The 16,670-nt window shown below is 41.5% G+C and overlaps 1 protein-coding gene and 1 long non-coding RNA gene across 3 annotated transcripts in view; both read right to left on the reverse strand.

Moving 5' to 3' along the window:
- ZNF385D (zinc finger protein 385D) overlaps positions 1-12,600 on the reverse strand; it is a 374,041-nt gene extending 361,441 nt beyond the window's left edge. Inside the window, exon 1 of the mRNA XM_015853987.2 lies at positions 12,477-12,600. Within this exon, the coding sequence (XP_015709473.1) occupies positions 12,477-12,570 (94 nt within the window). The 5' untranslated portion in view covers positions 12,571-12,600. The remainder of the gene's footprint in view (positions 1-12,476) is intronic.
- Positions 12,601-14,635: 2,035 nt separating this feature from the next.
- LOC107309262 overlaps positions 14,636-16,670 on the reverse strand; it is a 32,493-nt gene continuing 30,458 nt past the window's right edge. For both annotated transcript variants that reach the window (XR_004306451.1, XR_004306450.1), the window contains exon 4: positions 14,636-15,947. This is a non-coding gene — a long non-coding RNA (uncharacterized LOC107309262). The remainder of the gene's footprint in view (positions 15,948-16,670) is intronic.

Here is a 16,670-nt window from a genome sequence, read left to right on the forward strand (position 1 = left end):
TTTTCTTTTTCCACCAAAGATGTCTTTTCTACCATCACTTAACTAAACAAACAAATGGTATCTGCTCTTTTTCAGCTGCCACAGTGTGATTTATTTCACCAGATACTTTTTGCCAACTTTATTATTTATCATGCAGATATGATTTGAACACAAAGTGATACAAGCTAGAAATGGGTGTCCTTCAATCGCCTGATGCTCTGAAACCTTTCTAAACACGTACAAATAAATCACAGAGCAACAAGTCATCTCAACCTCTACAAGCAAACAAAGTGATGCATTCTAAGTCTCCCCTCCCACAAGAGACACTTTAGAGAAGTGATGGACACGCACAGGCACTCCTTGTAGTACCTAATGCTAGTTTGGGAGTTACATGGGCCCAAATCTGTAGATGTTCTTTTATGCACAGGAGAAGGAGCAAGCGCATTCAGGGCACTGCTTCTGATAGTGTGCAAATGAGTCTCTCCCAGAAACATGTAGGGGTAGTGGATCGCTGGGACCAAGCAAGTTTAATTTCATTCTCCATGAACTGCAAATGCAATTTCTTTTGCTGCACCCTAGGAAAAGTACAGCAGCAAGACTATCCTCCCACTGTGGATTTACTAAAGTGATGATTTTTCTTTTTTTTTTTTTTTTTTTAATGAATGGAAAAGAGAGAAGAAATTATATGCAGAATAAAACTCTACTGCTTATACATTTTTTTCCAATTATACTGTCTAAAATGGAGTTCACTGACATTTTCAAATAATTTCTTTTCTTTCAGCTATCACTAAAGATATACACATATATATATATATATATATATATATTTTATTTTTTTTTTTAAGGAAAATCACCACATGAAAAGTCAGAATAATCACTTTCCACATCCTTCCCATCCTCCCACCTTTTCTTTTATGAGTATTTCTGCTTTTATGGCCTAAATTCTTCACCTGAAGTCAAACCCTCTGTTTATGGCATCACAGTGGTTGCTGTGGAGGTGATTATGATGTACAAAGCCAAAAGGGATAAGTTACAAATTGGAATGAAGAGTGGCATCTCGCTAAATCTGTTTAAAGTAGTAGGAGATATCAAGAAAAACCCAATAGCACATACATTGAAAGCAAGCATGTTAACTTTGTAAATGACAGTTTCTTATTGACTTTCATTATCACAACTGTTTCAGATATGTTAATATAACAGCTTTAAAGTGTTTAAGTATACATATGGAAACAAGCATATAGCATGAACAGACAGTGCTAGCACAGATGGCAGCAGAGTCCAAAATGTACTCTTCAGTACTGCCTGCTGCAATTGCTATCTTCTTCTGCAGCAGAAACATACAAACAACAAACTGTGGTAGCATAGACAGTCGCTATGCTCTGACCACAAAAGTACTTAACATCGTCCTGCATGCAGTATGTTTCTCTATGCCAGACTCCAGACTTGGAATGAGTTATGACTAGAGAACACAGATTCCTGAAAAAGCTATTAGTTCATCCTAATTCCTTCTGCTACAAGGATTAGTTTCATATACATCTTCTCTAACATACACACACTTAAAAATACAACTGTTCAAGTGCAGGTGCTAATTCTCAAGAAATGAGTTATATATTAGGAACAGGAGAAATCTATCTTGCCATTTGTACCACAGAGGCAGACACTGACAAATCTTCACAACATTGGTGGCAGAAACAATCCTTAATTTTGCCCTATATTAGGAAAAACATAAATGATTGATATTAAATGAATTTATTTCCAAACCTTCCCCCTAACATTGATACCTGAAGCACTACTGGAAGCATGTAGGCTATAACTCCTTGTACTCTTAACATCCATGTGTGAAGAACATTAGAGCAGATGACAAATTAGAAACTAGAAAGGAACATATACCCACCACATTTGATTATTTTTTTTCTTGGAACACAGTTTAGTGGAGGTCAAGATGTGATTCCAAGTTAATTGAATGTCAAGGTCCAAGGAAAGCCATGAAGGTTTCTGAGTCAAAACTGTGCTGAACTACTGAACTGTAACATGTACTTAAACTCCATGTTAAAAACAAAAATACACAAAGAGCAGTAGGATAATGTTAAAATCAGGTGCCGAATAAAAACATTAATGCAAACACGAAAAAAAAATAATGAGACTTTAATGGCCTTAGAACTCAATCATATCATTTTATTAAGCACAGAAAGTTATTCTCTAAACAATCTTTCAACATAAGTGCTTTGTGAGTGTCCATGGCCAAACATAACCTATACACAGCTACAGGAGTGATAACTAATTAGTTGTGTTATCCTTATAAATTCAGTTATTTAAACAAGCAAGACAATGGCTGTTAACACCAGAAAATAGAAAATGTAATGTTTCAGTGGAAAGAAAAAAATAATACTTTCTATTCCAAGAAAACACATTCCCACAAAATCATCATCATTACAAGCAGACTCCATTTCATGACAGTGCCATTGGGAACCGAAATTCACTGTCTGGTGAAAGAAGATAGCAGGACATTAGGATAAAGTGGAGCTGTAATTCTTTAAGCAGACTCATAAAGTCAGACATAGGGACAGAAAAACCCACCAAATACAGAACACAAATCAACACATGGAGCCCCTGTGCAGGCACCCTGAAACTGGGGAGAGTACTAGCAACTTAAATCCAACAGAATCATAGAATTGTTTGAGTCAAAAGGGAAACTCCTCTGCATTGTACAGGGACACCTACAGCTGGATGGGGTTGCTTACAACCTTGTCCAGCCTGACCTTGAATGCCTCCAGGGACGGGTGGTCATTGGTGGTCCACTCTGTGAACCATCATGTACCTAGACTCCTCATAAAAGAAACCAGAATCAGGCTCCAAAAAGCCTGTGAAAGGTTCCTGATATTTACAGAGATGCTCAGTGGGCACTGGGCTGGTAGCTCCAGGGTTGCTGTAAGGCTGCATCTTCCTCAATCTTGGCTTGAGAGTTCAATAAGTGCAGTTAGAACACTGTAATACAGGATGTTAGATTCATGAATTATTTATTCATTTATTTATAATCTGATTTGGACCAGCAGGTTGATGATTCACAGGAATAAACTGAACTTCCACAGATTTGTGGGTAAACACTCAGCAAGCATAGGGCCAAGACCCATTCAGGATTTCTACCAACAGAACCCAAGAAATGGCATTGGTTACAGAGCATGGTGAAGGAATGCAGTCAGACAACGCTTAATTAGATACAACACTAGTTCTTTTCCTTTAACATTGCTGAAGAAAGCTGCACAAACCAGAGACTGGGGATCTTAGCCTAGAAGAGAAGATAAAAATGAATATTAAGCCTAGAGATCTAAATCAAACCAGATGCATTCAGGAGCAATCTTCCAACATATTTAAGGAAGAGATGAAGAAAAACTGAGCAGTCTAGAAACTGAAACCCTTGTTCCTGTCAAAAACAAAACAATACAAAACAAAGCAACCACAAAAACAACATAGCAGAGTATTAAGTTTCAGGCTCTTTCCTTAATGACCAAGGACTTCTGCGCTGTAACTGCACAGTGACACTTCAATTACTCAAGCTGTCAAGACCTTTCTTGTCACAGAATTTTACCTGCAATTCTTATTTATGCAACGGAGTGCCTCAAGGCCAGATAACTGGCACACTCCTCTGTATTTATCAGAAAGTTAGTGTGTTTCTAGATGTACTCTAGCATGGGACAGCAAGCTTAAGAATAGCTGCTGTTGTTCTTATGCAGAAAGCCATGCATATAAGCAAATTCATTGTTTTCCATCCTTTCTGAAGCAAACTAGAACAATCCAGTTTATATCATGTTTTACAAATTATGCTTCAGATCATCTGTAGTGTCATTTGAGCACCACTTCCACTTGGCCCAATTTCTACAAAGTCACAGCTATCATGTAGAGCTCCCTCTTCTACAGTTTCCAGGCTTGATTTTGAATTGGGGCTTGTGAAAAAAGCAACAGCCATTGTCAGAGTCTGTAAACTCTTCTTCCTTGAATGTTTTCAAGACTGGAGAAAGCCCTGAGCAGCTTGTTCTGATGCCACAGTTGACCCTGAAACTTTACAACTTCAATAGTGTACCCCCTTCTTAAATTACCCTATGCATTCTTCAGTTTCCACGAGATACCCGGAATAGAATCGGAGTAAAATGGATGGAAATAATTTTAACCTGATTTAAAAAAAAAAAAAAAAAAAAAAAAAAAGAGTAAAAGTACAGCATTTTGCAACATTCCTCTTTTCACACGATGACTAAAAGCATACATCTACCACCAAATCAACTCTGTGGTGCTACAGGAGTAAGATACAGCAAAACAGCTGTCTGTACTCCAGAGTTCACCTTCAGATTTATCCCTTCCTGCAACAGAAGAATTGCTGAGAGTTATTAAGAACTCTGCAAATTTCTCAGTGTCATTTAATCACCACTTCTGTTAAGATGATCTGTCTGTGTCAGCCCCGAGAACAATCTCCAAAACAAAAAAATCCAGGAAGCAAGGTCACCACCTGCTATGTGCACACAGCAAGTGGCCACATCCCACAAATTCAAGTCATTCAAAGATCAGAAACTCACTGTGGTCACCATGTTTCTACAGGGTCCTTTTCCTGCCTTCATATTTGTAAAATAAGAAAAGAAAAAAAGTAAAGTGACTGAAGTGGTACTAATCTCAGTCTAGAGACTAGAAAAAAAAACGCAAAAACTATACATAATAAAAACCCAAACATGCTCGTATTATGATCATACAGTCACTATATCTCAGTGAACAATAATCAGATTCCTATTGCACAATTAATAAAAGCAGTGATAAGTTCTTTTTTGCTTTGTTTGAACTTATCTTGGTAAGCCAAAGGTCTGGGGTAATTGAGGCTACACCCAGCTGTACCATTACCATAAACAAATGACCAGCCCCTCAGGCTACTTTAGCGTTAACTGAAATCAATACCTGGGAGCAGTGTGGCATAGAGAGCCTACAGAACTCCAACGTCATCCAGACTGAAAAAGGGAAAGACCGTGTTTCCCTAAAGCATTTATTGTGTTCTAAAGATCACTTTCATCCAGCTCTAAAATGGATTTTCTAAGTGTTTCTTGAAATGCAAAATAGCTAGGAGGCCAAAAATGCATACCCTCTAACTTGAAAAGAAAATTAAGATTAAAAAATTGCATTCCAGTACCCTCTAACTCAAGCTTGAACACTGTAAACCATATATTAATGAAGCCAACTCTAGATTACTGGGATGTCTTATGCTCAGAAATAATGCAGAAGCTTAGAAATATTCTGCCCAGCACAGAGATTCATCTGTTCTGTGATGCTGGCTGATGTGAATGCATCACAAGGATGCCTTGATCTTTATGAATACAGCTTCAGATCACAGAACCTCCTCTCAGTTGCCTCCAAATAATTATTCTCATGCCTGTTTCTTGACTAGCAACAGCTACGACCTCTCACATGAAATATCAGCAACTACCAGCCAAAAAGAAGAAATTGGTGAAGCCACCCAATATACTGCATGTGACTTTTCCCAATCCAGCTTCTGGAGAGGAGAATCTGTTCTCAACTTCCCATTCCTCCCCCTCACTACAAATGCCAGCAGTTTAGACAGCTCTAGTTTCAGAGTTTCAGAGCAGTAAGAATTGATCTAAATACTGGAATAGTTTCTACAGCCAAGCTCAATGCAGTTATTGACAATAACAAGTCTTTTTTTTCCTAACTTTTTTCCACAGGCTCTTGGGTTCATTATCACAAACTAACAGTTCTGCTTTAATCCGCCCTCAGGAGAAGGTTTTGCTCACTAATTTCTCTTCCTTTTTTTTCCTGCTTTTCAATACTATTTAGGAGCACAGCATCAACAGCTCTTAAAACATACTGGCCATAGCCAGCCTACAAGACAAAATCACAAGAACCATATTAAATAGAACCCATACATTTTACAAATTATTTAAGTTTCATTTATTAAGCAGATGCTTCAGAATTTACTAATCCTTCACAATACAACCTTTTTTTTTTTTTTTCATGGAAATAATGAGAACAATATAAACAACAACACAGTGTTAAGACTACATGCTATTAAATGAGTTAAGGTATAGCCAGTTTAATACCTTTTCAATTAAAGGGCATTTATTTGCAAAGTACTCTATTGAAGTATGAAGCACTGTGCCATCTGCAAGCCCACTCCCGTGGCAAGAGATGGAAATTTGCATCTGCTGGCACAGACACATTGCCGCGTGACACCTCCATTTACACCATGTCACTTGTCTGTTCCAGCAAAATTATTACATTTCAAAGAATGCCACAACAGTTTTGTTTCATTTTTTATTTAAACCTTCAATATTTTAAGCACCACAGATTTACAGGCCATCAGCAAATCCAGAACATACCAGAATGAACCCACAATAACCACGTTCCTGGTTTATCTGCCATACATGTACATGTATTACAGCTCTGCTATGATTTTGTATGAATGGAAATACTACAATTTCATATATAAGGAGACAAAATATGAAAATGCTACCTTGGAGTTTCATGAGAAAGAAACAGAATCCTGGGAGAATAAAGATATTCCAGGTTTTGTGATGGCTTATCCTGCTGCAACTCAGAACAGCATTGGGTCAAGTCCAGCCCAAATACATATGGGAAAGCAGTCGGGAGTTGCCACGGTTCCAATCATTATGGCGAGGTAATGAAACAAATTCAGTGCATAAACAGACATTCCAACTTTAGTTAATGGACAAGATGATTCATTGTTATAAAATGGCAAAGCTAAATGGAAAGACAAAGGCAGAGACACTAGACTGAGAACTAAGACTGGAAACTTCCAGATGTGAGTATAAAATGCCCCTGAGCCAGAGTTAGTCAAAATATGAAATACTTCAGAGCGTACTAAAACGAGATAGCTTCTATAGTTCTGTCAGAGTAATCATTTCATCTAGCTCACAATTTAAACTACGAGATTCAAATTATCACGCAAGTGGTTTCTTTCCCATTTTAAAGCACACTCTGTATTTCCCAGTAAAGTGATTTGTGACCTCTGTCTGATTAAAACTCTCCAAATCTTCTTTAAAGAGAGCTCAGCAAAAAAAACCAAAAACCAAACAAACAAAAAAAAACCAGCTGGTTATGGATGGAGAGGAAATCTTTGGTTCTTAACTATATTTTCTGCACAGAAATTGGACTTAAATCATTTAAGTCATCATAAAATTGTACTTGTAATCCTCTAGATTCTAGACTGTAAGTTTGTCATTCTGTTGTAAATTCACATTTTGAATAATCTATGGCTTTGTAGTTACAGTTGCTTATTTCTAATTGTAAAAGTTGCAATGTTAAGGTTTTATTAGCATCATAAACAAATTCTTCCATAAGCAAGGGGAAAAATGGTACATACAGTCACGTAGCAGGTATTTACAGATTTTATCACGCACATTTCTGGCCAAGAAGAATACTGCCTCTTTCTCTTTTTTTTTTTTTTAATACAATAATGTCAGAGTGAACTAATTTGAAAAACACCGCAGAAGCAAAATATTTTTCAAGTATCAAAATATGGCACTTGAGTTACTGAGGACACCAAGTTGCACTGGAGAAAAGGAAAACACACAATGGAAACAAACATGGAATTGAATATTTTGGGTTGGAAAGAGCCTTAAAGACCACCTAGTTGCAAATGCCCTGTTGTGGGCAGGGACACCCCTCACTAGATCAGGTTGCCCAAAGCCCAATCCAACCTGGCCTTGAACATCTCCAGGGATCCACAGCTTCTCCGGGTTTGCTTCACACCCTCACAGTAAAGAATTTCCTTCCTGTATGAAATCTAAATCTATTCCTTTTTAATTTAATGCCATTACCCCTTGTCGTATCATTACATGCCCTTGTAAAAAGTCTCTCCCCATCAGCCAACACACTCAAGTCATTTTCCTCAGGGCTGTTCTCAGTCCATTTTCCACCCAGACAGTATTTGTGTTTGGAATTGCCCTGACACAGATGCAAAACCTTGCACTTGTCCTTGTTGAATTCCTGAGGTTCATACAAACTCACCTCTCAAGTCTGCCAACAACCCTCTGGATGGGATTCCTTCCTTCCAGCCTGTTGACCCCACCATACAGTCTTGTGTCATCTGAGAAATTGATGAGGATGCACTCAAGCCTACTGTCCATGTTAATGACAAATATGTTAAAGAGTATCAGTCCCAACACCACTCAGCACTGGACATCAGATCTTCTGAGTGCGATCATCCAGCCAATTCCTTATCCACCAATGTCATGTTGGACAAAAATGCCATATGAGATAGCATCAAATGCTTTGCACAATGCCAGGTGGATGATGTCATTTGCTCTTTCCTTATCTTCCAGTGCTGCAACTCTGTTGAAGGCCACCACATTTGTCAGGTAGAATTTGCCTTTGGTGGAGTCCTGCTTGTCACCAGCCACTTCTTTGTTTTCCATGTGCCTCAGAATAGTTTCCAGGAGGATCTGCTTCACGATCTTGCAGAATCTTTACACACTCCCTGACTAACGTAACAAGATTCCAGAAGCAGCTATGACATCTAAGTGTTAGTAGATCCAAACAGAAATAATGCCAACATTCATATGAATATGTAAGCTAGTAAAAAATGGTTTAAAATTTAAAGTTTACCTGCAAACTTTTCCATGTGGGCACAGAAAACAGGCTTACTTGCTTCGAGAACTTCTGTTATATTAAGGAGACATATAACGCCTACATGAATTTCAGACATTTACTTTTACAAATACTACAATAAGCCACAGGCAAAAAGTGAGGTGGAAAGAACTACGCCTCCAGCACAACAGAAGATTTGGTTATGACTGCCTGAATACAATCAAGAACATTATTTCCCAGGAGACAGAGAAAGAAGAAAGAAGAAAGCTGACAGCACGTTGTGAATATTTCAGGAAAAATGTGTGAAGTGAAGACCATCTGAAATTGGAAAGCTTGTAGGACTCGTTTCTCAGCTATCAATTGCAGAATCAGTCCCGTCCAGTGCCATCACAATCAGAAGTACATACATATACATCCAAGCACGTCCATCAGAAAAAACATGACTCGAAGCATTCTTCCTCTTGTACCTTCATCCTCCCTATCTTTCACAGGTTCAACATAGTGAAATCTAGTTCTCTGGAGCAGTAATATGCTGGAGACACTCAAGGCCAGGTTGGATGTGGCCTTGGGCAGCCTGATCTTGTGAGTGGCAACCCTGCCCATGGCAAGATTAAAACTAGATGATCTTTAAGTTCCTTTCCAACCTAAGCCATTCTCTGTTTATTACCTGGCTACTACATTTCTGTCACTCTCAGAAGGAAATGACACCAAACAGAAGGGGCAACAATAGTTTATGTCTTGCTTTTTGACAGCTCTAGATAGATTAAGGCAACAACTAGCTGAAGCAGGTAGGGAAAAAGATGGCTTTGTTTTAATATAGATCACATTTTTTTATTGAGCCCACCTGGGCACGATCTAACATTCTGGGATGACACCAGTTGATTATACTGTGCTGACTGAAACACAGAGAACTTCCATTCCCTCAATTTGGCACGTCATGAGCAATTAAAAACATATTTTTTAGGAAGTAATTGCTGTCTAAAACCTCACTGATGTATACACATAGTCCTATACATACATTCAGCACTATTTACTTTTCTTTTCCCATAGTAATTGTTTCAGTACTAAGGATGCAGAACTACTAGTTTACTACAAAACTTTCACATAGCTTTAAACATGTATATAAAGTATTGCTTGCTCCTCAGCAGTTATTTTTGGTGGCATCAGATAATGTAGACGCCTTTCTCTTTCACAGTTTTTAGTCACAAGCCTTCCATACCTACTCTTCAAGGGATGAGACACTCAATATGTATGTATATACATATATAATCAGAGTTTTGTTGAGTAGTACAGAAAAACGCTACTTAACGTAAACTGTGGCATTCACAATGCTACTATTTAACATCTGCTTTGAGAGGATCTGTAGAATTCTGAATGTATCCATCCTTGGATATATCCATCAAGCTCTTGAGAGATTGTATAGGTAAGAGGCTATTGCCAATCCAACGCTAAATAATTTTAAAACAGGCTTTTTACAACATCATTAACATATGTCATCTTACCAAGATCTTAAACTTTTTGTGTTGACAGATTTTCTCTTGCTGTCTAGACAAGTCCTACTTTACATTGCTTTGTATCTTCCATAGTGTCATACTATGTAAAACAAGGTATTCTGTACACATGATCATAGAGAAAATTTCATGTTTGTACTTCATGTTTTTGAAAAGTCTCAGGTCACAATGCCATAAATCTATGATTTGATTACGAAAAAGCATTGATTTACTTGCAACTGCTAAGATAAAGTTGTAATTAGTAAAGCACTCAATAAGCACACTTGATCTCAAAAAGCTCCACATCAAAATAAATCAACTGCTATATTTACTCTCATCAAAGGTGAGAAGAACATCAAGGCTGGTAAATACTTGATGCAGTCCAAAGGCAGGCTTGCTCACATGTTCACAGTGCCTGAAGCAGCCAGCCAGCCCTAGGTGATGACTGAGTAAATGTATCTTAATCCAAACACACACTGAAATGTTGTGCTTGGTCTTCACCTTGTGTCAATCATAACAGCGTCATTGAGATCCACGGAGCTATGCCACATTTTACCAACGCAGGTTGGCAGCCAACTGGAATGAGTTTTGCAGCAAAAAGAATAGGAAAGAACACCATTTTTTTCCCCTAGAAATTGAATTATTTCATAACCCTGTTGTCTCCCTGTTCTGTCATAAAATATGAATATTTCCTGATCATTCTGCATGCATGCATTAATGAATGACAGGACACAGTTAAAATTGCTTACAGCTCACATACCACTGTTTTACTTTTTGGTATATCCTCTAACTCCTCTAATCTTTAGCCTAAACATTAAGAAAATTTTCCACTCCAGTGCAAAGTGGTCTATTATTACCTGATAAATAAATAAATAAATAAGCAAATAAATATCTAGAGTCCATTCTTGGAATATAATGCATTTCTAAAACTTTGAAATTTTAAGAGGCATATCGAAGTAATACTTCACTTCCCCGCCTCCACCTCTCCAAAAGAACTCACTGCAACACACACAGTCAGCAATAAGGACATATGGGTTAGTTTTGCTTTTACCTTACATCTGCAGCTGTTAACAGATAACAAATGATCTTGCAAATAGGTCCACCTTGCAAATAGACAGCACAGCAGAAAGAGCAATTATCCTTAAATACTCACCAAAAATAATTAGGATGCAAAATATATGTGCTTCAGTGTCAATTGGTGTTCCACAGTGTTACAGTGATTACTTCTATGAGAATTTATGACACTTTACTAAACACTTAAACAAAGCAACAGACTGAGGCACTCTGCACCTTTTTGTTACAGTAGATAAGAACCGACACATATCTCCCCTACCGAACTAATTTACAGTACAGCTATTTTGATGCTATTCTCATCAGGACAGCATACCATACACTGCAACTTGGCTATAAGGGCAAAGTTTCTGGTAGGAAGGGTTTCCATATGGCCTAACGCCTGCACCGCACTGTTTGCAGGGCACGCTCTGGCTCTCCCCAGGTCTATGTTAGAGCTCCCGTTGCCTCCAGGACATCGCATTTTGGTCTCTGTGCAATACCCACGATAACGGGTCTCAGAGGTGCCACCAACTCTTTTCTTTTTGTGACTCCCCACTACACTCAGAAAGCGCAGCATGAAGATTTACAACCACACGCCTCTATTTTTATTCCCTAGCTGGATAGCACCTCCTCTCCTGCACAGTCATTTCCTCCAGAGTTCTGGTAATACCCACCGACAAAACCTCTGCTCGGACTTTCAGACTCTTTCTTCCTAAAAGAGGAGCAGTTCAGCAGTGCCCGGCGCTAGGAGCCCCCACGCACACCCCGGGGTTCGCCTTCGCACCGGCTCAGAGCCGGCGGTGTCACCTCCAGGTGCCGGGACTCCGCGCTCCCCGCAGCGCTCCGGGTGGAACCGTGCGCTTCGCGAAGGGCACGAAGTTCCTGCATGGGCTGTCACGGCCAGCACGGCGAGCACAGCCTTTCAGGGTCGGGAGAGCTGTGTCGGTGCTGCTCAGACCCGGCGATGAGCGTCTTACTCTCCGAGCAACTGATGGAGGACGGGCGCAGGCAGGGCAAGCCTTTTTCACAGCGCCTCCCGAGCATTAAGACAAAACACGGGCATGCCAAGAAAGATTTCTAGGACTCTTCCCAGGTTCGTTGCCTCTTGGCAGCCCGAAAGAACCTTCCGCAACAATTAAAGAAGCCGCTAAGACAGTGAGACGTGGAAACGCACGGAAACAGCGTTCCTCATCCCCCAGCGCCCGCCGAGCCCGGGACGCATCGCGGAGTTGGGGCGCTCGCTGCCCTCGCACCGCGGCGGGGCAGGAGGAGCGGCGGACCCCGCCGCGAACGCCACGAGCGGGCAGCGCGAGTCCCCTGCCGGGCGCTCCCATCCCGCCCCGCGGAGCCCCTTACCGTGCTGCTGCCGGGGCTTGCCTCCCGGAGCCTTCTCCTTCCTGCCGCTCCGCATCCGCCAGCACGCCGACCCTCTGCCCAGCGCGCCGGCCATGCCGCGGGCGGGGCGGCCCCGCGCAGCGCCGGGCCCTGCGGGGACAGCGCGGGGCGGAGATGGGGCGCGGGACCCGGCGGAGCGGGGCGGGAGCAGCGCGGGGACAGCGGTCCCGCCTCCCCTGGCCCGGCGTCAGGCAGCGGCCCCGAGCAGCGCCGCCCCGCGCCCCCCGCCCCGCTCCGCCCGCGGGGTGCGGGGGGAAAGAGCAGGAGAGCCGGCGGGGGCGGCAGGGCTATCGGGACCGGGCGGCTTTCCGGGCTGGGGGAGTGATGGCGTTCAGCGCAACCCACTCCCCACCCCCCCTACCGCCCCTCTGCTCGCCGGCAGTCCTCCCACAGCACCTTCCCAGAAAAACGTGTACGTTACCTCCTGCCATCAAAATCACTGCTTCCGCGCTCTCCCGACTCCGGCACGATGAGTAACTCAACCTGAGATTCCCACCTCCCACACACCCATGTGAGCCGAGGCGGTAGCCTCCCGCCCGTGCGCACCTCCTCGATCCCGGGGATTCCGTCGGGAATCGCCCTCCCCTCACCCCAAAGAGGCACTCACGGTCCTTCCATAAGGGGCTACGTGCAGTGCGAGGGGCGCAGTGTGCTCTGTGCTCACAGTCAGACGCAACGATTCAAAAGTTGCGGGCACAGTGTTGAGATGTTAACAATTTTACAGGGAAGAAAAAGTAGTTTAGAACGCTTCTTTAAGTCCCGAGGGTCTGGCAGTGCAGTGCGGAGTTCTTTAAGTATAAATGATGCGTGCGACTCGTGCTTGCAATCTTACTAATAAATCCACCCATGTGTCAAGTTATTGCAGCCAGTGCTACAGCTCCGGAAAGGTATTCCACAGCCGCTTTGTGATTTTTCATTCGCACGTATCTATATGTCATCATCACCCCCACGAGGCACGGCACTCTGTCTGTGAAGATGCTTTGAAAGGCAGAGAGCTGGCATTCAGGAATTGCACTGATTCTTCTGTTGGAAGGAAACGAGAAGAGTCTCTGTCCTCTATCTCATCAGTGTTTCCCTTTATCTCATCTATGTTCCCCTAACTTGGAGAAACTTATGGAGAAAAATATCGAGGATTTCTCAGTGTGGTAACTTTGATACTTATTCTTTGGAGATTCAGTCAAATCATATTACTATTCAGAAACTGAAAAAATAGAGACTTCCTCTTCAGCTTTGCAACTCCACCAGCCAAAGTGTAAAGGAGCCATAGTCTGTGAGGTAAGAACACAGTTTTGTCCTCCAGCCTGAAGTTAAATTGTCTGCCTTGTGAGCAGTGCTCACTGCCCACCAGCTGCCCCTGTTGCCCTCTACCCCACCTGTGGGCTGCAGCTGTGGCATGGGTCAAAGTGAGAGCAAGCGATGCTGTGCACGCTGCAATATAGAGGTTTCCATCAGTGCCAAGAGTGATTCATGCGAGCAAGGAACGCTGACCTTGACCTGATGTGTACACATGCAGCCTGTGGTGATGAATGTAACAGAATAAATGGCTGGATATGAGTGCTTACTCCCTCTTGTAGGGCTGTTGTTGCTCAGTTCTGTTGCATTGTAACACAAGTAATAACTCATTTGCTTGCCCTCATAATACTGCATTTAGAAAACCGCTATTCTTCTCTGCCTGAAGGCTCTGGAATAAATACACTCCCCAAACAACTGATTTTAATCAAATATATTTCTATCACTCAATTCGGTTTCTGTTATTATTGATAATGACTACACAAGTGGATGTGTGGGCATTGTCTCACTGCTGCTCCACAACAGGGTGGTTTTTACAGCAAATACCTTTTGCTAGATGTACTTCTATAAATGTATTTACACAGGGAGGAGGAGAGAAAAACAAAAGAAAATACATCTTACACAAAGAGCACGAAACTCCTACAGCAATTAGTTAAGATGCAAATTAAGAATAGGATATAAAATATTCTGTAGACAGTACTCTTTTAAAATGATATGAAATATACACAGCTTATAAAACACAGAAGTAGTATGGAAAACTCCGCGGTAGTTGGAGGCAGAATTAGTATTCCAGAACAGGTTTAGTAAGTAGAGAAAATAAACCCCCCCCGACCTGCTTACATTTAGAATCATAGAATGGTTTGGATTGCAAAGGACCTTAAAGATCATCCAGTTTGGGAGTTTTGTGCCAAGAGATATTTTTGCAGAACCTTCTACAACCAACATATTCACAGTCCCTTCCTGGAAGGCTGTTTTTTTTTCCGTGTTCAACATTTAATAACTTTCCTTATTTATTTATTTTTTATCAAGGAAAGAGGAAAGTCACAAGGGCCTTCTTAAATATTGCACAGTGTAGCAGCTGTGATTTACAGGACTGTCACACTTATTCATCATAGGCAACTAAAGGCACAATAGAGAACATGAGCAGCAGCATCTGTTGAAAGGGAAAGGTACAGAAATCATAAAATGATAATACTGAAATGTTGTATGATTCCTTTATGGCTCATACTTTCAGTCCCTGAGCATAGCATCATAAATTGCATGCTAATGTTTGTTTGTCCTTGTGTTCCCAGCTCATCTAATGTTGAAGATGTACAACCAGTTCCATGTATTAACGTGGGTTTGTTTTCCCACTGGTGAAGGAGTGTTTGGATATCATACCTCTCTGTTAAATGTATTCTTTGAGAAGATGCATTAAACAGACTGGAGATTCGAACGCATATTCTAAATGTTGCTTACATTGAACTGACTTGCACAGACCTTCACAAAAAGGAGCATTACCATGCTCACTTTTCAGCTGAGACGTTTGTTGTTTTACCTAAGAATATGGAAGAGTTCCCTACAGTGCTGCTTCTCAGTGCTAAAATTATTACACTTGTTTCCTTCGAAAAGGAGAATAGTGAGTACCTCCCGCATCTTCTATCAGCCTGAGGCCATGACCCCAGATCTGGGCACAGTAAGGTGTCAGCTTGGTCAGCAGTAGCAAACCAGCTCTAACCTGGGAGACCCACCACAGTTTTGCCCCAGCTCATCTTCTAGCCCCAAACTCGCTGGCAACATGCTTATAAATGTGCCACAAACAAGAATTCCCTCTCACTGCCTTTTGGTACTGAAGATAAGTATGTTATTATGCAGCCAAACAGAGTGGAGCTAGATGGGGCAGAAAAGCAGTTCACATACTGATACCAATTCCTTATAAAGCACTGCTTCACATCTGTAGGGAATCTATGCCCTTCCAGGAAGTGCCTCCAGGTTATATGCTGGTGATTTTATACAATCCTGACAGAAAGCAGAATAACCAAAGGCAGCATTTTGCTGGGCTAACTTACCTGCCTGCAGCCACTCTCCATGACTTTATGCCAGTGCTGTGATAAGGCATTGCTGTGGGTCAGGCTGTGTGCTCTCCTTCTCCTTGTCCCAGTGCTGGAGGAATAAGAAAGGCAGTCAATAGCTTTGGTTGTGTTTGTCCCATTCCTAGAGCTGTTTAAAGCCAGGTTGGATGGGGCCCTTGGCAACCTGATCTAGTACTTGATCTAGGATTTGGCAACCCTGCTTATGGCAGGGGGCTGGAACCCTTCCAACCTAAGCCATTCTATGATTCTAGAAAGGCAAGACACAGAGCAAGGACCACACTGCAATGTCTTTTTCCCTTTGGACAACAGTGTCCAATCACAACTGAATGTTCCTCAGTACAATCCTCCTCAATCTCATATATTTTACATGCATAGAACAGCTTTGCACACCCTGGCACCAAATCCAGCAAAAGCAGCCATGATCCACACCAGCTTCAAAGCATGAGAGCCACTACTGGCTCTGGCTATTCGAAAACAGCTTCAAGCCCAACCTCAACCAAGTCATATTCATGTGTGCATCCTGTGCTTGTAACTGTTTCATGAAGCTGTGGATGGGTTTAGAGGGTGAGATACCCATCATAAGAGGGAATGTACAACAGAGGCAGGATATAGTACTGAAAGTTTGACTGAAAATATAGCCACTACAATTCTATTCTCAATGAAGCAGAAACAGTAACTTACTTTTGTATCTACAAAGTTTAATTTTCAGGCTATATATTTGCAAAATTCAAATTACACTAGACTTCTCAGAATCTTCCTTTTTCTCCTACCCCTAGAAACTATGGAAAAGAAA

The sequence above is a fragment of the Coturnix japonica genome, chromosome 2, assembly GCF_001577835.2.
Source record: "Coturnix japonica isolate 7356 chromosome 2, Coturnix japonica 2.1, whole genome shotgun sequence".
In the NCBI taxonomy this organism is placed as follows: Eukaryota; Metazoa; Chordata; class Aves; order Galliformes; family Phasianidae; genus Coturnix; species Coturnix japonica.